This window comes from Nematolebias whitei, chromosome 1 (assembly GCF_014905685.2).
Source record: "Nematolebias whitei isolate Nwh7 chromosome 1, NemWhi1, whole genome shotgun sequence".
NCBI classification, from domain to species: Eukaryota; Metazoa; Chordata; class Actinopteri; order Cyprinodontiformes; family Rivulidae; genus Nematolebias; species Nematolebias whitei.
The window spans coordinates 13,633,293-13,644,580 of NC_056498.1; the positions used below are offsets into that span (position 1 = coordinate 13,633,293).

The window sequence follows — 11,288 nt, forward strand, 5'->3', positions numbered from 1 at the left end:
ATCCAGTTAAGACTCTGGCAGCAGCATTTTGGATCAACTGAAGACGTTTTAAAGACGTATTTGGACATCCAGATAATAAATCATTGCAATAGTCCAGTCTAGACATGACAAATGCATGGACCAGTTTTTCTGCATCATTTTTAGATAAGATGTTTCTAATTTTTGTGATATTATGCAGGTGGAAGAAAACGGTTCTAGTAACGTTTTTAATGTGGGGGATAAAAGACATAGGGCAGCACGGTGGCGCAACTGGTAGAGCTCCTGCCTCTCAGCAAGCAGGTCCTTGGTTTAAACCCCAGTCCAGGGGCCTTTCTGGGTGGAGTTTGCATGTTCCCTCCGTGCATGTGTGGGTTTTCTCCAGGTACTCCAGTTTCCTCCCACAGACCAAAAACATGCATGTTAGGCTGACTGGTAACTCTAAATTGTCCCTAGGTGTGAGTGAGAGAGTGAATGGTTGTTTGTCTCGTTTGTTTCTACAGTATGTGGCCCTGTGATGGACTTGCGACCTGTCAAGGGTGTACCCCACCCCTCGCACAGTGATTGCTGGACATGGGCATCAGCGACCCCCGTGACCCAAAATGGAATAAGCGGGTAAAGATAATGGATGGATGGATGGGATAAAAGACATGTCCTGATCAAAAATAACACCAAGATTTTTAACATTAGAGCTGGAGGACAGATTAATGCCATCTAAGGAGGGAGAAAGACTGAAAAATTAATTCCTAAGGTGCTCAGGTCCAAAAACCAAAACCTCAGTCTTGTCTGTGTTCAACAGGAGAAAATTAAGGGTCATCCAGGTTTTTATGTCTTTAAGACATGCTTGTAGTCTGAGTAGCTGATTGGATTCATTGGGTTTAATGGACAAATATAATTGTGTGTCATCAGCATAACAATGAAAATTTATCCCATGTTGTTTAATAACTTTACCTAATGGAAGCATATATAAAGTAAAGCGTATTGACCCAAGCACTGAGCCCTGAGGAACTCCATGACTAACTTTGGTGTATGAAGAATATTTACTATTTATATTTACAAACTGGAATCTATCAGATAAATATGATTTAAACCATTTTAGAGCCGTTCCTGTAATCCCAATATCATATTCAAGCCTCTCTAGTAAAATATTATGATCAACTGTATCAAATGCAGCACTGAGGTCTAACAGGACCAGTATAGACACAAGTCCATTGTCTGAGGCCATGAGAATATCATTAGTGACTTTTACTAGTGCTGTTTCTGTGCTATGATGAGCTCTAAACCCTGACTGAAACTCTTCAAACAGATTATTTCTTTGTAGATGTTCACGCAACTGACCTGCAACTATTTTCTCTAGAATTTTTGAGAAGAAAGTTAGATTAGATATAGGTCTATAGTTGGCCAGATTTTCAGAATCAAGGTCAGACTTCTTAAGTAAAGGTTTAATTACAGCAACCTTACAGCGTTGTGGTACATAACCATTCATTAAAGACAAATTAAGTAGATCCAAAATGCGGACATTAATTAGGGGAAATACCTCTTTAAACAGTCTGGTTGGGATGGGATCTAGCAGACATGTGGATGGTTTGGATGAGATTATTATTTTTGACAATTCAGAGAGCTCAACAGGACAAAAACTGTCCAAACATAAATCAGGCTCTAGTGAAATTTTTAAAGTTGCTTCATTTGACAGGGGACTAGAGATAGTAGAAGGAAGGATGGTTTGAATTTTCTCTTTAATTGAAATAATTTTATTTATAAATAATCTCATGAAGTCAACACTACTTATAGTTGTAGGGATACATGGTTCAACAGAAATGGGACTTTTAATTAGTCTCGCAATAGTACTAAACAGAAACCTAGGGTTATTTTTATTCTCCTCTATTAAAAATGAGTAATATAAAGTTCTAGCTTTACAGAGAGCTTGTTTATATGTTAGCAGACTATCTTTCCAAGTTAAATAAAATTCTTCAACATTAGTAGAGCGCCATTTTCTCTCCTGGTTTCTAGATGCCTGCTTTAAAGTACGTAACTCAGAATTGAACCAAGGAGCCAGTTTCCTCTGATTGATTACTTTCTTTTTCAGTGGAGCAATTTTATCAAGTGAAGTTTGCATTGAAGTTGTAAGATGATCAACTAGATGATCTAAGTCACTGTTCTCTGATGCATTACTCTGCAAGACAGAGGAAAACATTGATGGAAGAGATTGTTTAAATTTGGTTACAGCATTTTCTGATTAACACCTGCTGAGATGAAATTTACTCTCAGTGACTGTGTAGTCATTTTAATGTAAACTCAAAGGTTATTAAAAAATGGTTGGACAGAAAAGGATTTTGAGGAACTATTACCAAGTCCTTAATCTCTATACCATAGGTCAGAACTAAATCAAGAGTGTGATGATAAGAATGAGTAGATGTGTGGACGTGTTCCAAAGAAGGGAAATGTGGAGCGGCATTTTTGGACTATCCATAAAAACTACAACACTGACTTCCTTCCAGAAAGCGAAGCTGAGAAAGAAAAAGGTGAAGGAACTAAAATCCCAGTTATCCGAACAGCAGTCATTTTTCTTACAGCTGACCACAAAAACGAAGGCAGGTACCGAAGCATCATTCCAGGTGAGTCACTTCATTGTTAAGCACAAGAAGTCTTTTCAAGACAGAGAGATGGTGAAAGGGGCATGTGTTGAAGCAGCTGACTCGTTATTCTAAGACTTTAAAATCAAACCTTATCTTCGATCAAAGCTCTCCAGGCATCAAGAAGTACAGTTACATTGTGCTGTGAGTGAAGCCATGTCCGAGGATTTATTTCACCCAGCACAATATCGCAGACTGCGAGTGTTTCTCAATGCAACTGGACGAAGCTACACATGTGAGTGACACATCCCAGTTGTGCATTTTTATACATGTGGTGTTTACCAATATCTGGAGTGGAGGATGAGAGCTTGACACTACAAGCTGACATTCAGCTTAAGGCCAGGGCTCATGGACCGTTCTGGAATTTACTCACAGAGGAAAAATACCCCAACATGAGGAAACGTGTTTCCTCCTTGACTGCATTATTTATGTGAGTCAGCCTTCTCCCACATGAAGATTATTAAGTCCAAATACCGTTCCACCATGACAGGTGATCATTTGGAAGTGTGCTTGAGGCTGACTATCAGCAGCTACTGTCTGGACTATGCATCCCTGGCTGATTCCATTCAGTGCAAGTCTTCTGAGTAAGGTAACCACAAAACATGCACAGAGTTGTATTGTGCAATAGAGGTTCATGCAGTTATGCAACGTACATCATCATATATTATACAAATAAAGAATACTTAATGTGTTTATAAATAAGTATATGTTTTGCATTTTTATAGTAGGTAGATCACTGTGACTTGGTCATTTTATATGTAGCTCGCAGGCTGAAAGTGTGTGCACCCCTGCACTAGAGGATGCTACTGTGACAAAACAGAAGAGACTGTGTTAAAGAAAATAATTACACGATATAGAAGATACAAGACATCAGATTATGTAACGGCGTCCAGTGCAATGACACAATTGCTGTTATAAAGATGTCAAGTTTAACCATTGTTTTTTTTTATTTCATTACAACCACAACAGGTAAGATATGAACTGCTTGTTTTCTCCACACAGCCCCACTTGAGAAGGTCTTCTCTCTCTTTAACATTTGTATGTACAGGACCCTGACCTCCTTCTGGTAGAGACATGGCAACATTTTTTTGTAATCCTGCTAACAAACAATGCAACCTAATATGTTTATAATGTTCAGGACAAACAAAAAAATAAAACGCCCTATTGTAAAAAAAAAAAAAATGCACGTGTGATTTTAGTTACTGACGTGACCCGTTATAAGGAACTAAAACACAAGGTGCATTTATCCCGTGTGCTTTTCAACAAGTAGCCACACAATAAAGGGCTTTTTAACCAAGAAAAAATTCAGGAAATCCCCCCCCACCCGCCCATCGGTCCCTGTCTTTCCGATTTGCAGGCCACTTTAAAGACAGTGGCTTCACGGAAGGAGATGGGAATCAGAGGGCCACCTTTGGCCTTGTTGGCTGCTGTGTGGAAACAGTGTGCTTCCTTCTGATGGCTCGCCTTCCCCTTTGCCCCACTGCTCCAGTTTGTTTGAACACAATTAAAATCAACCATCTCCACCCCGATCCCAGCCTCCTCCTCCAGCCCACACAAACACCGTCCCAAAGCCTCACACTCGTCACAGTCCGCTGAGTCAACTCTTGTGCAGGAAGGATGCGGTTGCTTTTGTGGCCACGGATCTAAGTAGCTCGGTTGGTTGGGTGGTATAAAGGCACTTAAAATAAATAAAGATGGCAGTAGGAAGAGGGAAGGAGTTGGGTCCAGTCCAAGGGGTCCCGAAGGTGTTACAACCCCTTCAACCTGCACTGTCGCACACACCAAGAGGTGGGTGTTGATAAGTGCTGGCTGTTTGCTGCATGAGTCACTGGAGACATCCATGGAAAACTTTTCAATATTGCAAAATTCAGAAAGGACAAACACCAAAATGAGTTGTCTGGATCACACAGCACTACGTGACCCACAGTTGTGAAACATCAACATATCAACAGACAAAGGCCACAGGGCTCCAAATTTGAACAAAAAGCTGCACAAAACTCAGTTCAGTCACCGTACTTTCCGGTGTATAAGCTGCTACGTTTTTACACACGTTTTGAACCCCTTGTCTTATACAATGCTGCAGCTAATTTATGGATTTTTTTTTTTTTTTTTTTTGATGGGCTAACGAGCTTCCTGCCGCCAAAAACATTTGGCTTCGTCCCACCCGGGCGCTCACATAGCTGTCCAACACACGTCTCGTGACTCAATGAGACTACTTGTATGAATAAAGGTAAAAACAAATCTGACCAATGAAATTACCGAACAGGTCACAGTCGAACCAATGAAACGGGGAGGAGAGAATGGGAGGAGGGATTCCCCTGCATGTGCAGAGCATGTGAATCTCACATGCTCACAGAGCATAGTTGCAAGTTTGTTTATTATAAACGACTTTGGGCTTGTTTTTTCATAAAGTCGCTTGCAAATCTTGTGAGTTGTGTTTTTTTTGGTCGTGTTTTGAACGTGAAGTTGTTTATTTGGGCTTGACTTTCTTTCCGAGTGAAACTATTTGATGATCTCCCAGCTCTGCACAATAAAATAAAAGACGAGTGGTAGTAGGTAGTTTGTCCCTTCCACGCCCCCGTTTCCTGCTCCCGCCCAAGTTGGCGAGGCGACAGGCGCACACAGAGACACATAAATATGTCTGTGGGCCCAAACCTCAAACACTCGTACTGTGGCCGACCACTAGGGGGCTCCACTTACACGCAGATGTCAGGATGTTTTGTTTTTAAAAATATGTAAAAAAAAAAATTACATATGCAAAATGTATTTTTTTTTTTATCAGAGTTTAAAAGTATGTTATTCAAAGTGTTTAGCATAATTTTGCTGTTGTTTATGTGCAATTCCATAATAAATGTTTATACTGTTTAAAAACGGTCTGTTTTACGCAATGTGGTGGGTTGCCAGTTGGGCTTGTTTCAATAGAGCTGGTTGCTTGTTTCTATCGCGAAATCTGGCAACACAGTCACAGAGCACTTCTTGCTCCGTGAAGCAGGACAGCTTGAAGATGGCGATTAATGACTTCCAGGTAAGCTACTGTATTTTTTTTTTCCTTTTAACCAGCTGTGTACAGGCACTGTTCAGACAAAAACATTTACTGTACATATTCGTGTATGTTACCGGTGCATATTTAATTAAGTTTAAAAAACAAACATCTTTCTGTGTAAATATCTCATGTTGCAATGTGAACACCTGTGGCTTATACACAGGCAGTTTAAATATGTACAATTTTTTTAAATTTTATTTAGTGGGCGTGGCTTATACTTAGGTGTGCTTTATAGACTGGAAATTACGGTAGTCGTGTTTAAAAGAAAGTCCAGTTTTCATCTCAAACACAGACACATGCACAAAAAAATACAGTTTTATTTGAAATACGAATTTTATTTCACCCATACAAAATAAAAAGAACGTTAAAAGTTTACAATACAGGTGTGAACTGTCTTTTCACATGAGACTTACACATAAACAGGAGCCCCATCTCTGCTGTCATCTAAAACAATGTAAAAGAGGGAAAACTGAAGATGAAAAAGCAATATTTAGTGGGGCGGGGTGTTCAGATTTGAAATTAGAAATGAGAAAAAATATATATATATCATGGTCCAATGAGTTGGTGTACCTATGTGAGCAATCCAGGGGAACTGAATGGTCCTATGTAGTAATATAGCAGAAACAAACATCAGCATCAGGATCATCAACAAAATATGAATCTAATGATGTGGCTGAATTCAGGGCTTTGCCGAGGAGTTCATTGACAAATATATTAATAAAAAAAAAAAAAAATTACAAATGGAAAGTACGGCCTGTTGATCTAGAGGCCATACATCTACTATATCTCCATATAGATCAACAAGGAAGCAAACAAAGACTTTTCTCTGCTTCTTTGTGTGTTTTGTTGTTTGATGTTGAAACTGAGCTGAACTAACCAACAGCTGAAGAATAACTTGATGATACAACACTTCAATGAGCTGGTTCCCCTTTAACACTGCTTTCAGAAATCCCCTTCAAACACTTGGCCCCGAACTCATCTCAGCTTGTTGTCTTTGATTAGAAAGCTGGAATACTGCTCTAACTTACCTCTCCTCTGTTTATTTTTCAATTCGAGTGTTGGAAAAATTAAATTATATAGAGAACCGAGAAAAAACAAAAAGTGTGGAAAACTGCAACACAAACTACACGTATCCTGTCTGCAGGGGCTCACAACAAAAAAACAGTGACAACTCTCTCTCTTTTTCTTTTTTTAACTAACAAGTGACTTGTTAAAAAACATCCGCGACGGACAATTCTCTACAATAAAATAAAATCCTTAAAAAAAATTAAAACATTTAATATACAACATGATTTTTTTTTTGTCTCTTACAGCGTTTCTGTTCGCGGCCTGTAAATGAAGAGTCTTTCCCTTCACTGGTTGGAGCAGCCGGCAGAAAATCAACACAAGAATCTGAGCATGACCTGTGTGAGACAGAGATGGAGAGCATGGTGGACGGGGGGGAGCTAAGAGTCATAGTCTTCGTCGTCGTCGTGCGTGTGCGGCGGAGGGCCTGGAGGAGATGGTGCTTCAAACATAAAGAAGTTATGAGGGGTCTGATCGATCGGTGGCTCACATGGAGCCACCATGCCCATGTGCACAAACTGGGGGGGAGCGTTGGAGCTGTGGGGCACAAGCAGAGACTATTAAAGCAATGTCCTTTCAAAACAATTGCAGTCTTAAAAAAGTAACATTTTAATGTCATACTGATGCCTAAAAGCATCATGGGAAAAGACAGCACTAAAAGCATTTTGACTTCTAACCATAGGCGTCGCAACCATTATATGTGAAGGGGACAAGTCCCCCTCACATTAAACAAAAAAAAAGTTAATTTGGACCCCTCCCACTTTTACTATAAAACATTAGTTCAGGCAGCGCAGTTTCTCGTTCTTCGTGAATGAATCCATTCCACTTGATTAATGGGAGAATACTCATGCTACTAAAACTCCACTCCAGGTTTTCCTGGTTACCTCCAAGTCTCCACCGTCACTTCCTGCCTCTTGCCTCGGCAGAAAACGCGCACAGGTGGAGGAGGTGGAGGTACCTGTGTAATTCGCTCGCCAGTTTAGCTGCTTAGTGTAGGCAGATGTTGACCAGGGGGTTGATCATAAACATATATTCATGTTAGGAGGATGCTTGAGAGAAGCGCTACGTCTGTAGCATGTTAGCTTAGCAGCAACTGTGATGCTGTCAGATGCTGCAGGTGTAAGAGACTCTGTGTGTTCAGGTGCATTAAAGTTGAAACGTCTTTAAAACCCCACACCTTATTGTCCTCAAGCTTCATGAGAAACATCATTTAGATGAGTAGTGTTGAACACAAGTAAAAAAAAGTCCAGTGGTGATGCTTTTTATTTCTCTATAAAGTCAAATAGTGTCGATCTGACGCTCTGTATTAAAGTGTATTAAAGTTAAAATGTCTTTAAACCCACAGATGAATTTACACAAACTTGGTGAGAAACATGCTTTAAATGTGTGGAATTAAAGGAAATCTAGATGAAATGCTGCTTTTTTGTTCACTAGTGAACACCTTTTTTTACGTGCGCACACGTGCACACGTGCACGCGCACACACATGTCCCCCCCACATTACAGATGCTTCTGACGCATCCCACATGCAGCAAACCTGTAAACGGTGTGAATTTGAGACTACAAATTTGCTTCAGTGCCATTTTCCTACGGGGTCCTTCAGGGCTCGATTCTTAGACCCCTTCTGTTTTCACTCTATCTGCTGCTCCCTTTGGGGTCTATCCTGAGGAAACATGGCGTTTCATTTCACTATTAGGCTGATGATTGTCAGATTTATCTGCCCTTGAAACCTAATAGTTCTTGCTACATTCATCCTCCGTTAAAATGTCTTGATGACATTAAGGCATGGATAGCTTCAATTTTTTTTTTTTTGTTTTATTGATCAGAAGACTGAAGTTATTGTGTTTAGCATTAGCTCTACTACTGTCTCTGTTCCTGTTGACCTTGACTCTCTTGATCCATATCTAAAACAGTCTGTTACAAATCTTGGGATGGTTTTAGACTCTGACTTTAAGTTTAATAAACAGATTAACTCTGTTCTACAGAAAAGCTTCTTCCAGTTAAAGCAGATAGCCAAGTTTAAGTCAGTATTGACCCATTCTGACCTTAAAAAATAGTCCATGCCTTCATTACTACCCAACTAGACTACTGTAACGTGCTTTATGTTGGGGTCAGTCAGGTCTCCATTTCTCATCTCCAGCTCGTCTAAAATGCTGTAACTTGGCTCGTAACAGGATCTTGTAGGTTTGATCATATCTCACCAGTTTTGTCCTCCCTTTACTGGTTCCCTGTATGTATCAGAGTTGATTTTAAAATTATCATGTTGACCTTTAAGTGCATAAATGATCTTGCACCCTCATATCTCTCTGAGCTACTGGAACCATATGTTCCCCCTCGGGTGCTGAGATCATGTGGTCAGCTGCTTTTGGTTGAAGCTCAGAGATAGGGCTTTTTCAGTGGTGGGCCCTAAACTCTGGAACAATCTGCCCCCCAACATTAGACAGACCACTTCACTTTCAGTTTTTAAACCTCTTTTAAAAACAAACCTGTTTTCTCTGGCTTTTTACACAGTGAGTTGATTTTGTATTTTATTGTTGTGTTTTTGTTTTGATGCTTTTAATTAATGTTCAGTACTATCATGGTTTTTATTTATTTTTTCCATTAAATTACTGCCGTTGATTTTTATTGTTAAGCACTTTGGTAACAGCTGCTGTTTTAAATGTGCTTTATAAATAAAGTTGGCTTGAGTGGACAACAAAACTGAAACCAGTGGGAAAGCTGCGCCCTCTAGTGGTTGTTTGTTGTAAAGTCACCTTCATCTACAGTCAGTTGTTGGATGTCGGCATTTATTAATACAGTAGTGGGCTTTTATGAATTAAAAGTAGAATTGTTCAGCAATCCTCCAAAAATCAGCCACGGAGCAAAACATTTGAGTCAGAGTGAGAAAACGTCCAATCCGTAGGAGGCAGAAGTGTCTGGTGGTTGTCACGTCACTTTCTCTGTTGCTGCAGGGTTTTATTTAGCAGATATGAAAAGTTCAAAAAGACACTTTCACTTCCAGGTTTTGAAGAAAATAAATCTAAACTCAGGTGTAGTGGAAGTCAGTGAGATCTTGTATGAGTGCTCTTCTCACTTTTTTTTTTTTTTTGTGGAAGGGGGGGGGGGGGGGGTTCAGAGGAAATTCCAAGTCCTAAAGCAGTGAAGCACGCCGAGCGAAAAAAGACAAAAATGCTTTTTGATGTATAAATTGTATAAAAGTGTACAGACTGTAGAACACAGAAGGACAATTTCAGAAAGTTTAGACGGCACCAAAGATCCTCACAACAAGTTGAACGTTCTGTGGAAAAATATCCAGAAATCATAATAAATGCCATTAATGTGGTTGTATAAAAACCACATATACAATCAAAAAGTTAAATCAAATGTTGTTGTTTTTAAAGACAGTTATTATCCACAACAAGCTGTCAGCTTTCTGAACTAATGACAATAACATTGTACCAAGCCACATCTGTGACAACTAATATGACTAATTTTAGCTGTAACAGCTAATATGTTTATTGCTGCTGCGCTATGTGGCTGTATCATGTATGCAACTACCTTACAATCATAATTCATCTCATGTTACTACCTACCTATCACTACCTGTCTCACAACTTGTGTAGTTTATGTTATGTGCGATATATACCATGTACATTTAAGCTAATATTACTACCTGTGAAATACTTATTTATACTAATTCATCCTAATTGCACCGTTATATTCTACCATGTTGTTGTTTACCATTTCTCTTTAGGACCTTGTAAATATTATATTTCTTTTTCTCTTTGGATACTTTATTTTGTACTTTTATTGCTTTAGTATTTCTTGGATTTTTTTGTTTTAGCGAGTCAAATCAGTTCCTCTCATCCTGAACGTGTCACTGCATTGTTGACCTTGTGTTAACCTGCATATGACAAATAAACAATAACCAATAAACAAATGCCAGTTTAGCTATTTGAAGATTGATTTTTTATTAACCTGTGTGCACCCTCATAAGTATCCTGTAAACACCTGTAATTACCCTTTAAGTATGTTCAATTAGGAACCTTATAAATACCCTGCAATTAACCTGAATGTCCCCCTGTAAGTAACATGTAAATATCAGTAAATACTGTACCTTGTAAATACCCTCTAAGTGCACACAAATCTAGTAAATACCTTGCAATTAAACTCCAAGTGCCCATATTTATCCCTTGTAAATACCCTGTAAGTACCTGTAGATATATTGTTTTTACTCTGTAATTACCTCCATAGATACCTTGTACATGCCCTGTAATTAACCTTTATGTATCTCTGTAATTAGCCTGTAAATACCCCATATGACCTAGTGAATACCAGTAATAGCTCTTTATATACTTTTTAGGAACTTGTAATTTCTCTGTAAAAACCTTATTATATGTACCCTCAAAGTACCCTATAAGTATCTTGTGTTTACTCTTAAGTACCCATATTATATCTTGTAAATACCCTGTAAGTAGTACCCATAGATAGCTTGTATTTACTCTGTAATTACCTCCATATATACCTTGTACATGTCCTGTAAAACCCTTATTATATGTACCCACAAAGTACCCTATAAGTATCTTGTGTTTA

The 11,288-nt window shown here is 38.9% G+C and overlaps 2 protein-coding genes across 3 annotated transcripts in view; one reads left to right on the top strand and one right to left on the bottom strand.

Annotated features, from left to right (window-relative positions):
* Positions 1-11,288, top strand: part of LOC119414734 (neurexin-2) — a 1,264,057-nt gene that overhangs the window by 1,076,584 nt on the left and 176,185 nt on the right. The window lies entirely within an intron of this gene.
* The window catches only part of drap1 (DR1-associated protein 1 (negative cofactor 2 alpha)), a 10,489-nt gene continuing 5,328 nt past the window's right edge, over positions 6,128-11,288 (bottom strand). For both annotated transcript variants that reach the window (XM_037675195.1, XM_037675187.1), the window contains one exon: positions 6,128-7,254. In XM_037675195.1, coding sequence (XP_037531123.1) covers positions 7,098-7,254 — 157 coding nt within the window. In that variant the 3' untranslated portion in view covers positions 6,128-7,097. The remainder of the gene's footprint in view (positions 7,255-11,288) is intronic.